We start from the raw sequence: 16,730 nt of genomic DNA, 5'->3' as shown, positions 1-16,730 counted from the left end.
CATTGACTGACATCTCCGCCCCTTTCCACGTCATGCTTTCAAAATGGTCTGTGCTTTCAAGATCTCTGGGACGTCCCTACCCCATTGAAGTTGAACTGTATGAATGTTTAAAGTTCGGGTTAGGGTAGCCTCGCCGAGAACCAGGCGTGACAACGGGTTATGCTTGGCGTTAGGGTTTAGGGTAAGGACGTCCCAAGGATTCCGAATATCACTAACCTTGTCAAAATCAAGAACTACGATTTTCGCCCCACCACTCCCTGGCAGCAGTTGCTTACACATATAAGAAGGGATAAACTGCATGTTCAGGGATGGACAACTAGCGGCCCAACCAAATTTAGCTTAGTGCCCCCAAATGGGTCACCCCATACAGAACCAATCAGTCGATGTAATCGAGAATCATCAGAAATCACGCGATATGAATCGAACAGTAAGTAGGGCGCCGCCTGACCCACTGATTGCAATTGTATCGGGTAAAAGGAGAGGGCCGACTCTGACTGCATGTGTGGGTTACGATGTAGGTACACAGACCCGCGAGCCACTGCAGAATCACATGAGTTCATATTTTTTTGTGGAGCCCACCCCAATTAAAGTTGCCCATCACTGATGTAGATAATTTCTTCACATTGTGGGTATCTGTGGCAAAGCTTTATAAATGATTTCATTAGCTAAAATAATATGAATGCATATTGTGACAAGACTATTGATATGTTGCATATCAAATTGCCACACGGTAGAATAATATAATAGTGTTCCTCTTGCAATGCCTAATTATATATCTTACATATCCTACATATCTTTCATGATATGGACAAATATTGGCTTTAAAATGACTACATGTCAGGGCTTCTGGAAAATAAAGAAGAAATAACTTGCAAAGTGAAGTGATAATAACGCTGACTACCACAGAGGGGCAGCATTGCAGCTTCTTAAATCACGGAAACTGTAACATTAGTCTCACGCTTCACTGGAGAGCCCCATAGCATGATAACCTGATATGCTCCAGTATCAGTTTGGATTCCAGGCTAATAATACGAGCCCACCGTACCATAACATCTGTTGCATATCACAACGTCCAAAAAAACAAACTTGAACATGATGTTAAATGGAGATTATGAGATAACTTTTTTAAAACTAAGCAAGTCAGTTAAGAACAAATTCTTATTTACAATGACAGCCTACCCCGGCCAAACCCTAACCCGGACGACGCTGGGCCCTATGGGACTCCCAATCACGACCGGTTGTGATACAGCCTGGAATCAAACCAGGGTCTGTAGTGATGCCTCTAGCACTGAGATGCAGTGCTTTAGGCCGCTGAGCTACTCAACTAATATGTCACAACATGTTAATCCATGCAGATCAGAAAAGCTAACTGTGTTCTTGTACCACTTTGTGCTCCTTGTCTGATGTATGTTGCTCGGTGGCCTAACCTGATTGTAAATATAGAATACAGATCTGCTGCCTGTGTGTGTTGAGATGCTCCTTTTAGTCAAATCTGAAGGACATGATCCCTGTCTGATTGATATCTTGGGCAACATCTCCAAGCCCCCCAACTGATAGCCAGCACCTCATAGCTCTGAGAGCACTACAGCTGACAGCTCTCACTCCATTGGAAAATGATAGGACAGTATTAGGCCTTAATGTTTGTTAAAGGTATTGGGAGAATACACACACTCTAAAATAAACGTGTTTGTTTTGATTTTTGTTCGTTCTCGAGGTCAGAGTGGTAGAAAAAAAATGTCACAGGTGGCCTGGGGGAGGGGTAAGTGTCGGTATGCAGAGGCCTGGCTGTCCACATGGATAAGGCCTATAGGAGGGTCAGTGTGAGACAGTGTGACTGAGTGAGGAGCAGAGCTCAGCAGAGATGTGTCTAGGCTCTTCTGAGACCAGAGAGGGATCTGTTTCTGAGTAGGGTTGTGTGTGGCTGACCAAGGTTACTGAGCTACTGCAGAACAGAGCAGAGCAAATCGGGCTTCTTATATTTAGCCTTGCGACGTGCGCGCTACGGATTATGTCTTGGGCGTCTCGGGTTTCGCCTTCAGTACGTTTGTGGGTGTGGACGGGGTCCGGTAACTAGTGGGAGGCCTCTCTTCAGGTGAGGAGGTGGTGGGTTACTGACGTTTAACCCCCTCTCATTCTATGAACATCTCACAGGCAACCTCTCTCTCTCTCTTTCTCACTTTCTCTCCCACCCTCTTGCTTTCTTTACCTCTTTCTCACACCCTCACACAGGAAAAGGCTGTTTATGGTGACATAGTCGTTTCCCATTCTGGAAGGCTATTTGGAGGGTACAGATAGTAAGAAAAACAGTCACAGAGGACATAGCAGTGTTAGACTACAGCTTCTAATCTGATACAAGTAGAGAACACTAACTAGGTTTTTGCAAAACATTGGAGGGACCTCATTTTAGTGCAGAGGCACATTGAGGTCGTAGTTCAAAAGGGGTCATGGATACACTGGCTTTAGAGGCGAAGGCAACTGGACAAGAAAAGAAAAGTTCAGCCCCAAGACCAAGACCTAAACCACCCAAAAAGGCCAAAAGGATTGTTTACTTTGAGGTAGAAATCGTGGATGCAAAGACAAAGGAGAAGCTACTACTCTTGGACAAAGTGAGTGTGTGTGTGTGTGTGTGTGTGTGTGTGTGTGTGTGTGTGTGTGTGTGTGTGTGTGTGTGTGTGTGTGTGTGTGTGTGTGTGTGTGTGTGTGTGTGTGTGTGTGTGTGTGTGTGTGTGTGTGTGTGTGTGTGTGTGTGTGTGGCTGGCTGGCTGTGTCACTGTGTCTCATCAGTCACTGTCCATGTTCAATATTGTATTTGATACTGTACACTGAAAAAATGACATTTAAAAGTTTGAAATCATCAGTTGAGGTCTAATTACAGTCCTAGTAAAAGCCATAATACTGTCTGAAGTCAGAAGACACTTGTTTGCTTTAGCTCAAGGAGTTACAGAGTCATCCCTTTGACCGTACAGCCAGCTAATTTACAGTTCACAGACGCTATGGCTGATTCTACAGAGGTTCTGTTGCAGTTAGGAGGTGAAAATTCCCCCTGATCTTATAGGAATCTTCTGGGCGAGTTATGAGTTATGTGTCAGCTCAGTGTCCTGAAGCCAGTGGGTGTCTTGAAGCCAACAGCAAGCACCATGTGTTGAGTGGCTTTTATGAATGTGAACATTTGTGTTGCAATGATAATTAATTATAGTTGAAATGCTGCATCATAGTCTCACAATTTCTTCAAGATATCTATTATGAAAACAGATAGAGTTTCCTGTAACTGTAGGCTTCTTTAATTTGCCTTGGCTGTCTTCGCAGTGGGAATAAATATGTTTGTGTTTTAACATATGTACAGTATGTGGTATGGTACCAATTTCACAACTTGAAAACAAATATCAAGCTTTAGTCAATAAATCTATCTTGGATACGTGTATTAGACCCATGGCAGTAACACTAGCAGTATGTTTGCCTATGGATGATTGATTGTCTTTCTGAACAGGTTGAGCCAACTTCTACTATTTTGGATATTAAGGCTTTGTTCCACAAATCAAGTGAGTATGTGACAAAGTCCAGTTAAAATATAGTCATTTAGCGGACGCTCTTATCCAGATCAACTTTCAGTCAGTGATGTAACAACATGAAATGTAAAACACTTTTGTAACGTGATCTACACTCTACACCAGGGATGGGAAACTTTGATGGGGGTGGGGGCCCCAAAACATCTGAACTCATCAAGAGGGGCCGCAGTTGCTCTTGACAGCGGAGAGAAAATATTTAAGTTTTAGAGTTCCTTTTTGCAATTCTACACATTTTGCCATGGGGAGTAACAGAAATGTTGCAGTTTTAAAGCAAGTTTGCTGAAATTCTACACATTTTGCCATGTGGCGGAGAGAAGATTTTGCAATTGTATAATTCATTTCATGCAATTCTACTCATTTTGTCATGGGGCGGAGAGGGAAATTGTTCCGAGGGCCTTCAAAAGACCAGTGGACAAAAGGTGCTTTCTGGAACCTAAAAGGGTTCTTCGGCCGTACCCATAGGAGAACCCTTTGAAGAACCCTGGTTAGTTCCAGGTAGAACTCTTTTGGTTCCAAGTAGAACCGTTTCAGTTCCATGTAGAACCCTTTCCACAGAGGGTTCTACATGGATGAAACCCAAAAGGACAGCCGAAGAACCCTTCTGGAATGCTTTTTTCTAAAGAGTGTAGATATGTATGCATATACAATATGTCATGATAATTATGAGGTTAGTCTCGCAATGCCATCTTTCCAAGTCTAGTTAATCATTTGGCTACTGGAAGGAAGCCTTGAAATGGAGGCTATTTTAAGCTTAATTAACTTCTGTCTTCTTGTCAGATCCCCAGTGGTACCCAGCCAGACAGTCCTTACGCCTGGATCCTAGTAAGCCCACACCTCCCATGCATGATGCCTCAACTACTTACACAGACTCAAATGAGTGCTAGATATTGCTATACCAATATAAAGGTCTTATCTTCTGTGAAATGGTCCACAATGTCATGGCTGACTATAGCATTGTGCTCTGTCTTGCTCCACAGAGGGTAAGGGTCTGAAGGATGAGGATGTCTTGCAGACACTTCCTGTTGGAACCACAGCCAGCTTCTACTTCTTTGACCTGGGGGCCCAGATCGCCTGGGGCACTGTAAGCACATGCAAACACACACACACACACACACACACACACACACACACACACACACACACACACACACACACACACATGTTAATGCACGCACGCACGCACATATGCCCACCCACAATCAATCACCCACAAGTGCACACACACACAAATGCACTCATGTGTACAATCACACACACACAAACAGGCGCACACACACACACACACACACACACACACACACACACACACACACACACACACACACACACACACACACATTATACTGCATATCTTGACATGTCTATACTGCATTTAAATATACACAGCCACACTCCCTCAATTAATCAACTATAGCCTTGCATATAAATATACACCCACACTGACAGATAGATTCACTGTCCTCTGGTTCGGTTTTCTATCACCTCCTAGCTCCTGTATCCTCTGTCCTAGGACACATAATCTCATGGGCCTATTTCCCCCACAGGTGTTTATCCCCCTGACCTCCTTTTCACCCTCCATTGCCACAGCCTCCTCAACCATTCTCCACAACCAACCACATGCATGTAACCACACTCCATATCCTCAATCCTCTCACCCCTCATCCACCTGTGTCTGAACCCCCAGTGGAATAGGGTGATGCCAGTGTTGGGGGGTAGCGGGGTCCAATGTACTCCTTGCAGCCTGGCACCATAGCTGAGATCAACAGTAGCGATCAGTCACCCGTGCTGGGCCTGGACCCATGCCAGAGGTGTTGGTTCAGAGATCTGTTTCATCACAAACTGACTGTCAGCTAAGCTGCCACATCTCTAGGAGAATGCTTGTGTTACATGCTCACTTGTTTTCTCTAATGCTCAATTACAAATCATCTACTTGCCCTCCTCCCTTGGCACTCCTGTAGATCTGAAATGATCGGATAGGTAAAAGCAATATAATAAAACTTCCATCCAGCCTATCAGAACACAATAGGAAGCTAGTACCACCTACCGATCCAATCAGCACCTACTTGTCTCACCTTTATGTCTTCCCCCCGTCTCAGGTCTTCCTATCAGAGTGTTACGGACCACTGCTCATCTACTTGATGTTCTACTTCCGCCTGCCTTTCATCTATGCCCCAAAGTATGACTTTAGCAGCAGCAAGCACTGGGTTGTACAGTGAGTGTCAAATTACTGCATTTTCAAGGGTCTATTCTATCTCTGTCACTGTACCACATACTCTCCAAGTGATGATTACAGTGGCATAATTAGGTCTGGTTGACCGGTGATGGTGTTGACAGTGAAGATAATGTGTGTGCTGCATCAGAAAAGCATGACAGCCCTCTCGGACTGTCATAGAGACCAGTGAGTGAATGATGTAGTAATCAAAGCTAAATATGTGATGATAATAAGACGTAATCTATACTATGATCACTTTTCCCCTCCCGCTGCAGTTTGGCCTGCATGTGTCACTCCTTCCACTATGTGAAGAGAATCCTTGAGACGCTGTTCATCCACCGTATCTCCCATGGTACCATGCCACTGAGAAACATCTTCAAGGTGAGAAGATTGAATAAGGGAATCTCCAATCTGATTCTAAAGAGGATTTGTGATCCCGTTTGATCCAGTGATATCTGATAATAGCAGTATTGTTTATCCTTTTATTTAATGGTTTACTTTCATGTGACATAGTTTCTAAACTTATTCTCAGGGGTAAACAGATTGTCTAATTAATGTATTATTATTCTGATGACTTGTACAAAAACTGGTCCTGTTTCTTTTCCAGAACTGCAGTTATTACTGGTGTTTCGCAGCATGGATGGCCTACTACATCAACCACCCCCTCTATACACCACCCTGTAAGTCCTGTCTACCCTGAGGTGATGTCACTCACATCTAACCCATCTAATGCACACTCATCTCTACTCTGTCTGCTGGTTGCCAGGATGTTACAGAATACAGATGGTCATCTCTACTCTGTCTGGTGGTTGCCAGAATGTTACAGAATACAGATGGTCATCTCTACTCTGTCTGCTGGTTGCCAGGATGTTACAGAAAACAGATGGTCATCTTTACTCTGTCTGAAGGTTGCCAGAATGTTACAGAATACAGATGGACATCTCTACTCTGTCTGCTGGTTGCCAGGATGTTACAGAATACAGATGGTAATCTCTACTCTGTCTGCTGGTTGCCAGGATGTTACAGAATAAAAATGGTCATCTCTACTCTGTCTGCTGGTTGCCAGGATGTTACAGAATACAGATGGTCATCTCTACTCTGTCTGCTGGTTGCCAGGATGTTACAGAATACAGATGGTCATCTCTACTCTGTCTGCTGGTTGCCAGAATGTTACAGAATGCAAATGGATCTTTCCATAATCCCTAATGACTTTCAATGTCCTTTCCCATGATACATCACACCTGCTTGTGTGTTTACAGACTATGGGCAACAGCAAGTGAAGACAGCACTCATTATATTCTTAGTAAGTATGCTTTAGTTAGTGTAATGAAGAATATATTTATTTTCATACCTAATGTTGTAATATATTAATTTAGTTGATTCTTTGTAGTGGAGTTGAGGCTACACAGTAGGCCCATTAGGCACAAATAATAGTCTCACCACCTGACACGTTCAGTCTGGGGTCGAGGTTACACAATAATAACGTCATTAACATCAGTGCAATTTAGATCGTAATTCCCAGCAGAGTAACAGTAATATCTAAATGGCGTTACTAAAGGTATCACATTGTAATTAGGTAAGTATAAGAGCAACTTAATGTAAAGTTTCACCAGTAAATGTCACCAGGTTTTCTTTTGTTTTTGGTTAGAGTTGTGGCTGATTGAGCCCTTTGTCATGGGTTTATGTTTTCCTCATCCTCACAGTTCTGTCAGGTCGGCAACTTCTCCATCAACATCACTCTACGCAACCTCAAATGTCCAGGTGAGCTCCCATAGGCTCTTGCTTATCTTATTCATGCAGTGCAGTCCATTACCAGATATGTACTTTGAAAGTTAGCACACAAGGTTCCTAGGTTCCTTCCTTTCTAGGGAGTTTTTCCTAGCCACTGTGCTTCTGCATTGCTTGCTCTTTGGGGTTTTAGGCTAGGTATTTGTATACTTTGTGACAACTGATGATGTGAAAAAGGACTTAATAAATACATTTGATATACTGATTAATTGACGAGCACTGCTTTACAGGAGCCCCCATGTTACCCTTTCCATGTTGCCCTCTTTTTCTCCATTCTTTCTCATATTATCCCAGGTTCGAAGGTCAAGAAGATCCCACATCCAACTAAGAATCCATTCACCTGGATCTTCGCGTTGGTGTCTTGTCCCAACTATACATACGAGGTGAGGCTTTATGGTAAAGAATGGTGAGATGATTGATATATTTGTATTTGCACGTTTTAGACTGGAAACACTTTGAAATCCCGTGTTTCACTTCCCCTCCTGGGGTTTGGAGATATAGTGATGCTGCCACCTTCTGGCCAATAGGTATCAAGAGATGTAACAGTACTACAGTGATGAGTTGGTGAGTACTGCACACAGGTGGCTGGTGCCACCTTAATTGGGGAGGACCTGCTCATAGTAATGGCTGGAACGGAATAAATGGAACGTATCAAACACATCAACACGTGGTTTCCTTGTGTTTGATACCATTCCATTTAGTCCATTCCAGACATTATTGTAATCCGTCCTCCTCTCACCAGCCTCCTGTGGTCCTACATGTATAATATGTAGGAGTGTGTAACAGTGTATCTGGTCCTCTGCAGCTGGGGTCGTGGATGGGCTTCACAGTGATGACCCAGTGCTTGCCGGTGGCTTTCTTCACCATCGTGGGCTTTGTCCTGATGACGGTGTGGGCCAGGGGAAAGCACCGAAACTACCGCAAGGAGTTCCGTGACTACCCCACCCTGCGCTCCCCTATACTGCCCTTCATCCTTTAGTCAGAGAGGGGCTGGTCCCACACATAACTTCACCCCTTTCAGCCCCACTGCAGTATACAGCTGGTGCTTCTGACTGGGTAGGTTGGAAGGAGTCTTTGGAATAGTTTAACTACACTGTGACTGGTTTTGGGGAGTTGAAACCCCCCTTTTGATGACTTAAATGCAGATGAGTCTTAATCTGATGTAATGTGTACAACCGGTATCTACTGTACATGTGTGGAGGCACAAATGAATGGAAAGAAATGCACTTGTTTTACTAAAGTGGTGACTTAACTGTCGACTAAACTGTTCCGTTTGGTTTTGTATTATTTGTTGCATGTTATAGCTTGTCGTTTGAGGCCAGATTGAACGTGTCATTGTTTCAAGTAAGTTGAATCTAACAGCATTCACACTATGTAATGGTTGGGTTCCAGCCAGTAACACTAACCCATTGACATATTCGTCTTACCGCTTATTATATACAAAGAGATAATACATATCACACTACAAGAGTGGAAAAGACAATAACTTCATTTCCCCCCCTGGAAACAGGGCCAACATTGCAATTAACAGTGTGACATCAAACACGTAACAGATGGAAATATGGAATGTGACGTTGTTTCAAAAGCAGAAGCCACAAGGCAAAATTAAGAGACCTCATTGTAATCCTCTCAGATAACAACAATGTTGAATTTGATCAAGATGTCTACCATGTCGTGGGGAATTGTGTTGCTGTGTTGAGGTTGTAAACAAAGAAAACATATTAGTGCTACAATGACACTTCCTAAAGTTATGAAGTTAATTTTTTGGTTGGATAATTTTCCCTTAAAAAAAGACCATAATTCAGTTGTTTCTCTCCCCTCAAACTGAAGCAGGAAGAAACATTGGGGCCTTGAGCTACGTTGGTTCTGGTCTGCCAGCCCATTTCAACTAGAATTCTGCTTCAAACTGTTTTAATTTTGTAGATGAAATCTAGCTTCATCCACAGTAGATGAAATTAGATTAATCTAAAATGTTTAGAAATTACGTGAACATAAATTAAGGGAAGAGGAATGCAGAAGGCAACCATACAAAGAACCTATTATGTTGCCTTAGTTTAGCAGGTACGACATATTGCTATTTCTAAATGTTAGTGAAACAGATAACAATAATAAAACCTAGGTCAGTACTGGTGCAGCCATGAGAACATCTGGAGACTAAGCTCCATTTCCTGGTATAATGAGAGATTGACAACATCACTGACCTTTGATGAATCAACAAATTCATACTGTACATTCTCAAATTAAATCAGTTCACATTGTCATCATAAAAGAAAAACAACGTTAAGTTTCTAGATAAATGGAGGGTACCATATGACATGTCTTTAAAAAAATACTGTCTGAGTAAACATTGAAGAAATGCTAGAACCATATTTGCTGGAACAGATATTCCAAGTATACATGTTATTATTTTCTTGTGGAACTGACTCAGGGAGCACAGAAACCAGTCTTTTAAAGGAGGCTCCAGTGGTAGCCAAGTGTAGAGTCTGAGGAATCCAGAGAAAGTCTCTCACTGGCTGCACTCACTGACCCACCCCTTACAGAACAGGCAGACCTCCCCTTAGAGAACAGGCAGACCTCCCCTTAGAGAACAGGCAGACCTCCCCTTAGAGAACAGGCAGACCTCCCCTTAGAGAACAGGCAGACCTCCCCTTAGAGAACAGGCAGACCTCCCCTTAGAGAACAGGCAGACCTCCCCTTAGAGAACAGGCAGACCTCCCCTTAGAGAACAGGCAGACCTCCCCTTAGAGAACAGGCAGACCTCCCCTTAGAGAACAGGCAGACCTCCCCTTAGAGAACAGGCAGACCTCCCCTTACAGAATAGGCAGACCTCCACTTGACTTCTATAGCGTCATTAGGCAGGATCCTAACATTCCTATATGAGTTTAGAGAGGGGTCCTATAAAAGCAATACCACCAGAATGGGTCAGGTGACAGCAGTACCACAGAGAGGTGGAATGGAAGCCCACGTACACATGTTGATAATCACTGTCAAGGCCCAAGTCATGACCACGGTGTCCTTTTCCCCACACCTCCTTGAATGGTTACAGAAGGTTCTAGAGATCCAGTGAACACAGTATGTGTGTATACTGTATGAATACATCTGCTCCTCAGAGGAGTGTGTTGTTCTGTTCCCCCCAACCATGGTCAGAGATCATCCTCCTCATCCAGGAAGTGGGTCCTCTGCAGCATCTTCACGTGGCGCTCGTAGATCTTTAGGGCGGGCCCAAGTCTGATGGAAAGGCCAGTTAACACGTCACTGCGCTGCATCAGGAGCAAGGACTTTCCATCAATTTCCTGTTGCGGGCGGAGAACAGATGGAGTGATTGAACTAACATCTAAATGTGGATTGGGGTGTGAACCAGTTACATCAAAGCAAATGACTCCTAGTCTAGGGGGTACAGGATCTGTTGCTTTGGTTTATGGATGAGCACCTTCATATATTTTAATGAAAGCAATGCACATGTCATGTATATATTTCATGTATGCTTTCATACCATTTAACTTATTATTTGCCCAAGCCATTTACCCAGGTCAAGAAACAACCACCAAATACATTTTACAAGATGGACACTTTTAGAAATCAACAGGAGGTCGGGGGCCACGGGTCTGTGTGGAATCCCGCAGGCTGCCATTAAAGTGTCACTGCACTAGCCCGTAGGAACGTCACTTCAAACAGATCACTAAGAATTGGATAGGTGGTACTGTAATGCAATAAGGTCAAAACTTCACCTTGCCTACTGATAGGCCTCAGAGGACCTGAGCCCTAGGACCATGCCCCAGGAATACCTGACATGATGACTCCTTGCTGTCCCCAGTCCACCTGACTGTGCTGCAGCTCCAGTTTCAACTGTTCTGCCTTATTATTATTCGACCATGCTGGTCATTTATGAACATTTGAACATCTTGACCATGTTCTGTTATAATCTCCACCCGGCACAGCAAGAAGAGGACTGCCCCCCCCCACATAGCCTGGTTCCTCTCTAGGTTTCTTCCTAGGTTTTGGCCTTTCTAGGGAGTTTTTCCTAGCCACCGTGCTTCTACACCTGCATTGCTTGCTGTTTGGGGTTTTAGGCTGGGTTTCTGTACAGCACTTTGAGATATCAGCTGATGTACGAAGGGCTATATAAATCAATTTGATTTGATAGGCTATGTGGACTGTTCACCATATTATTATAATATACCCAACACTTTCACATCTCCAGGAGTGCCTGGGGGCTGTCTCTGGCTAGGTAGAGGCTGTCTCTGGACAGGGACTCGGTCTGAGCGGTTTTCTGAGTGTACAGATACCACCCCCATGTGGCAGTTTGAGGGACTGCACTGACCTGTGTTCTGAAAGCTACAGCCTGCTCTGGAAAGCCTGCAGCAGAGATGTAGGTGGCCACGTCCGCCACGCTCCACAGCAATAGGTTCTGCCTCTGCGTCTCCTTCTTCACAGAGCTATGGGGTAGAGGATGGGGGAGATAGCGTGAGACACTGCAGACAAAATACAAGAAATGTGTCCTTTGGTTGACGCTGTTTCGTTTGAAGGTGCTATTTGAGGCTGATTATGTCCCTTGGAGATATGGATGCACATTGGTTATGTCTGTATGATGTCTACAAGTGAGTTGACGGCGGAGGAGGGGAGGAAAATGTTGACTTAAGGGGTGGTGGTTGAGGGATAAGGGATAGGTATATGGGGCGGCAGGTAGCCTAGTGGTTAAGAGCATTGGGCCAGTAACCGAAAGGTTGCTAGATCGAATCCCCGAGCTCACAAGGTAAAACTCTGTCGTTCTGTCCCTGAACAAGGCATATAACCCATTGTTCCTAGGCCGTCATTGTAAATAAGAATTTGTTCTTAACTGACTTGCCTAGTTAAACAAAGGTTAAATTGAAAAAAAATAATGTAGCTGGGTGGGGGGTGTATTTTGGGGTGGGAGGTTTAACAACAGTGTAACCAACATGTAATAAGGTACTTAGTGCACCAGCTTGTCCCCTGTGTAGAAGCTGGTGTCTAATACATTAAGAGGCTCACATTTCTCTGTTTTTCACATCGTTCTTGACATCGTCTTGAGACATCACGTAAGAGGCCACGTCCATCCCCTTCTTGTATTTAGCACCTGTAATAAATACAATGGCCGGTAAACAATATATATCCTAACCATCCTCACTGGGAACACGATGAAAATAGAAATATGAGAAACTAATACGAGAGACGGACATAGAATAGAGGAGAAAACCCACAGTCGTCAGAGGGAAAAGACAACGTCTTAGGCTGTCTGTCAGAACCCTTCATGGTCTCATCCACACAGTCAGGAACCAGTTGGTCAGAAGTGAGGCCACTCTCCTCCATCCTCACCCCATCCTCTCTCTCTCTCTTCACCAAGCTCTTCTGAACCCAGGGACAGGTCCCCGATGGCTGTACTATCGTCTTTAAAGCCCCTGAAGGAGAGATTGAAAGAAAGAAAGAAAGAAAGAAAGAAAGAAAGAAAGAAAGAAAGAAAGAAAGAAAGAAAGAAAGAAAGAAAGAAAGAAAGAAAGAAAGAAAGAAAGAAAGAAAGACACACATCAGCTTGAAACTGTCTCCTGGCATTGGATGCTTACTCACTCACTATACTGTAACTCATTGCTAGTCAATACAACGCAAACCTACTCCTAAAACACGGTCTCTACCCAACATTAAGATACAACTGCAAACACAATTATATGTTAGTGTTTTCTCCGAAACATGTGTTACATGATAGTCTGTCCCTCACTGGGCTTGAACCAGCAATCTTCTGTTCCCAACACCACAACACACTCACAACGCTGTTACCCATTGCTCCACAGACACCATGGCCAGTGCAGAGCAAGGGAAACAACTAGGCTACTTCTAGGTCTCAGAGCGGGTGATGTCACCACTGGGCTGTACAGCTAACTAGCTAGCCATTCCACATCGACTACACTTATACACATAGTATGATCTGTTAACACAGCATACTAACCAGTTCCTGTGTTTCTCTGCATCCCTGGGGGTCCATGGTCAGCAGGGCAGAAGGCAGAGTCACACACACAGTCATTCTGCCTGAGGGCCAGGGGACTAGAGGGTGACAGAGGGCTGGACCTCTTACTGGTCTTGCAGGTAGAGGGGCGGTCAGACACAGGGCTGTGGCCAGGGCGAGAGCCGCTGGGGGAGCAGGGGGCAGAGTAGGGGGGGGCAGCACCAGACCTCCCCTGCACAGCATCCTCACCCCCAGGAGAGGGAGAGGAGCCCTCATGGCCATCTTCATCAGCCCCCTCCTGTTCTTCCTCCTCTTCCATGGTGCTGTCTGTCTCCATTGACACTGGCAGCTCATTCTGGAACACAACCATTGCAACATAACAATTTGAAAATCCGTTGAGCTTTTTTTTGAGTGTGAAAACATTCTTATCATACTCCCCCAAAATGATCCACCCCACACTTTATAGTGTGAAAAAGAAAGATCAGTTGGTTACTACATCAGTGACATTAATCACTAATAACATGCTTGAGAGTAACAGAAGGACAATTGATATGCTCAATAAACCACAGAGAATATTAATTCAGATCATTTTTCATAAATTAACAATACAGTGGGAGTGTGAATCTGATTGGCAGCACAATGGCTATAGGCTAGTAGTCTACATCCTTAAGTATTGACCCGTTTAGATCAACTAGGACAACAGCTCTGCTGGTAGTGAGTGATAAGTACAGCAGGAGAAGCAACATAGCCTACTCAGGCAAGGGAGGGGGAAGGGACAGCAGGCTACTGGGGGAGGGAACTATTGGGGAGAGAGTGCCCCCCCCCCCCCCACACACACACACACACACACACACTTTGTAGTGTAAGTTAATGATTGGATAGAAGTGTACAATGGCATTCTTTACTTAAGTTAAATAAACATTATTCAAATGATTTAATTTAAACTGAATATCATGTCAACTGAGCCATGATACCTACACATTTTCTTCTGACCTTTCGCTAGAGCCGCAGTCAGACAAACATTAATTCATTGGCCGATTTTGAACACAACTATGACCACACCTGAAAGGAGAAACTCACGAGCGTGCCATAAACTGTAATCAGCGGGTTGAAAATGTGTTAGAGCGCACATAGTGTGCATTAGCGCGAGTCGACTCCTGATTATAGGAGACATGACATAAAGCCACGCTCATACAGATGTCGCAATAACCAGACTTCATATGACCGCTGTCGACAATAATTGCCATTGGAGGCCTTGTCCCCGTTGAGCACACAGGATGTTCACTCTGTTCGGAACTACAGCTGCGCTATTCGCCCACATTGTGTTCGGTATTCCAACCACAATGATTCATTCCAATATAGCTTAATATGGGCCACATATAAGTTTATAAGTGTTATTCACATATGCACACGGTATATTGCACTCGCTCTGTCGTCGATGACTGTATATAAACGCAGAAATGAGCTTCTTCAGCCTGTGTGCGTGTCCAAAGCTACAACTAGCGGAGGCGCGAGTACGAGCGCTCAACTTTGCAGAGCCCGCCCTGCACCTCAGAGGCGCTTGAGTCAGACATTAAAGTTATTTTATTGAAGAATAGGCCTAACTACCATTCACATATTTTGACGGTTAATCATGAGATCCCTTATTGGGATATGCAGAATATGCTATTTGGATCTCTCAATAATAGTTTTAATTAGATATATTGGCACAAAGGATAATACTTGACGCAATCTGCTACTTTTTATTGTGGATATATAATACGCTACAACAGAGCGTGGACAACGTCACCCTTTTCTCCAATTTTAATACAAAAGTGCGCAATGGAGGAGTCGCACGAAAGACTTCCCACTTCAGTCAGATAGAGCGCTCCCGAATCTAGTCGGATGTGATCAATTCTAACAACGAAGCTCTCTCTATAGCAGCAATACCTTCAGTGGGGCTACTTTGACTTTGGGTCATTTTTTCCTGCGACAGACGCTCGTGAAACCCATTAAATAACGTGGCTTCATATCTAGCGGCGTGTTACTTATGAATACATCGACCGTCACCCCCTTAGTGAAATAACCCGAGCACAATGTCCCCCATTCGGTCACGCACATCCGAGGTATGACTTTCGCTTCGGCCCCCCTTTACTGAAAAGCTGAGTTTGGGCTTGAAAAGAGCCTTCGGCTTTAGGCTGTGGTTGTTGCCAATTCTGTCAATCGTGCGAGTTTTTGTGTCGATTAAAGCTGTAGAGCAAACAGCGCCCGGACAAACTCACTTCTACGCACAACCTCTTTTTTTGTATTATTGCAAGCGCAGCTTCCATTGTTATTGGTAGGCTATTTTTTACCTCGCTCGCGCGAGGTAGCTACAGCCGCTCCCCGTCTGCGGCAGTTTGTTTCGGTGCACTTGCATTCATCACGCCACCCCTCCCTGAATAGAGAATCCCGCTCTACAACACCATTTCCCCTGCTACACCATATGCCTGCCCACTCATTATAATAGTGAGGACGTGGGTCTGTTATCTTCTATGGGGAAGATGGACGGTGTGTCACGGCACGGGGTCACTGAAACAGGCTGCCTTGCGTTACCTCCAAATGCTCGGTCTCATCCTGGTCAAGGGGACCGAGCGCGCTGTCTCCGTTGCTCAAATCAGAGTGGTTAGCTTCTTCCACGGCAGTTCTTTTGGTCGTGTGATCATCCTTTTTCCTGCTTCTTCTGACTACTTTGGCAGCATTTCGATAGGAAATCGAGCCCTTATAGTTAACTTTCAAGACTGTTTGCTCTTGGATCAGTTTCTCGAGTTCCTCGCTGGTTTGTTCTGGCGCTGATCCATGTCGTCTCCGGACCATTCGACAAATTCTTTCAAGGTCTGGTCTGGCTTTTCGCGACCGCAGTGAGTCAATAGTGTCCAAAATCCAATCGCGGTACATGGGTTCAGACATTCTCCTGGTTGGGGTCGTTCGTTCGTTTTTGCCTCAGTGCGTCAACCTTGTTGCGATCCGCGGCCCGAGTCCGGCTTTAGAGAAAAAAATTGAAACCTCGCTGTACGCTTGCGTTGTTGTGCGCTTTTAAGGTGACCCACTGGAGATAGAATCAAGCTCTACAGGAGATATTTAAGGTGGTATTTCGAAGTTAGTCCTAACGAGGCGTCCAAGTGTTAATTTATCATCACTTTAAAAACAAAACGTTTAATACTTATAATACATTTGGGTAAAAAAAAAT

At 44.3% G+C, this 16,730-nt stretch overlaps 2 protein-coding genes across 3 annotated transcripts; one reads left to right on the top strand and one right to left on the bottom strand.

Annotated features, from left to right (window-relative positions):
* The first annotated feature begins 1 nt into the window (after nt 1).
* Nucleotides 2–8,832, top strand: LOC110486719 (very-long-chain enoyl-CoA reductase). Its single transcript, XM_021558516.3, has 11 exons — nt 2–2,606; nt 3,488–3,539; nt 4,344–4,388; nt 4,544–4,647; nt 5,663–5,778; nt 6,054–6,159; nt 6,386–6,458; nt 7,038–7,081; nt 7,482–7,539; nt 7,861–7,949; nt 8,372–8,832. Exons 1-11 carry the CDS (start codon nt 2,445–2,447, stop codon nt 8,543–8,545), a joined length of 1,023 nt encoding a protein of 340 aa, XP_021414191.1. The 5' UTR covers nt 2–2,444; the 3' UTR covers nt 8,546–8,832.
* A 207-nt stretch (nt 8,833–9,039) lies between these two features.
* LOC110486717 (sterile alpha motif domain-containing protein 1) lies at nt 9,040–16,603 on the bottom strand. Of its 2 annotated transcripts, none has more exons than XM_021558510.3 (6): nt 16,097–16,603; nt 13,526–13,877; nt 12,786–12,983; nt 12,577–12,661; nt 11,888–12,002; nt 9,040–10,859 (listed from the first exon to the last, which is right to left on the bottom strand). In XM_021558510.3, exons 1-6 carry the CDS (start codon nt 16,448–16,450, stop codon nt 10,710–10,712), a joined length of 1,254 nt encoding a protein of 417 aa, XP_021414185.1. In that variant the 5' UTR covers nt 16,451–16,603; the 3' UTR covers nt 9,040–10,709. The 2 variants fall into 2 exon arrangements, with proteins under 2 accessions (XP_021414185.1, XP_021414186.1); XM_021558511.3 differs by having other exon boundaries at nt 12,786–12,908; nt 16,097–16,568.
* Between the last annotated feature and the right edge of the window lie 127 nt (nt 16,604–16,730).

This window comes from Oncorhynchus mykiss, chromosome 13 (genome assembly GCF_057628025.1).
Source record: "Oncorhynchus mykiss isolate SJ-2025 chromosome 13, ASM5762802v1, whole genome shotgun sequence".
Taxonomy (NCBI): Eukaryota; Metazoa; Chordata; class Actinopteri; order Salmoniformes; family Salmonidae; genus Oncorhynchus; species Oncorhynchus mykiss.
The sequence above is the reverse complement of the archived record's forward strand: the minus strand, read 5'-3'. Positions and strand labels throughout refer to the sequence as shown.

What these genes read in the sequence shown, in the direction of transcription:
- LOC110486717 (XM_021558510.3), bottom strand. Translation starts at nt 16,450, where the DNA reads ATGTCTGAACCCATGTACCGCGATTGGATTTTGGACACTATTGACTCA. An exon ending in ATGAGACCGAGCATTTGGAG is followed by an intron (nt 13,878 to 16,096) that starts GTAACGCAAGGC and finishes GTTGTGTTCCAG; the next exon opens with AATGAGCTGCCAGTGTCAAT. An exon ending in GCAGAGAAACACAGGAACTG is followed by an intron (nt 12,984 to 13,525) that starts GTTAGTATGCTG and finishes TCTCTCCTTCAG; the next exon opens with GGGCTTTAAAGACGATAGTA.
- LOC110486719 (XM_021558516.3), top strand. Translation starts at nt 2,445, where the DNA reads ATGGATACACTGGCTTTAGAGGCGAAGGCAACTGGACAAGAAAAGAAA. An exon ending in CCCCCTCTATACACCACCCT is followed by an intron (nt 6,459 to 7,037) that starts GTAAGTCCTGTC and finishes GTGTGTTTACAG; the next exon opens with ACTATGGGCAACAGCAAGTG. An exon ending in ACGCAACCTCAAATGTCCAG is followed by an intron (nt 7,540 to 7,860) that starts GTGAGCTCCCAT and finishes ATATTATCCCAG; the next exon opens with GTTCGAAGGTCAAGAAGATC.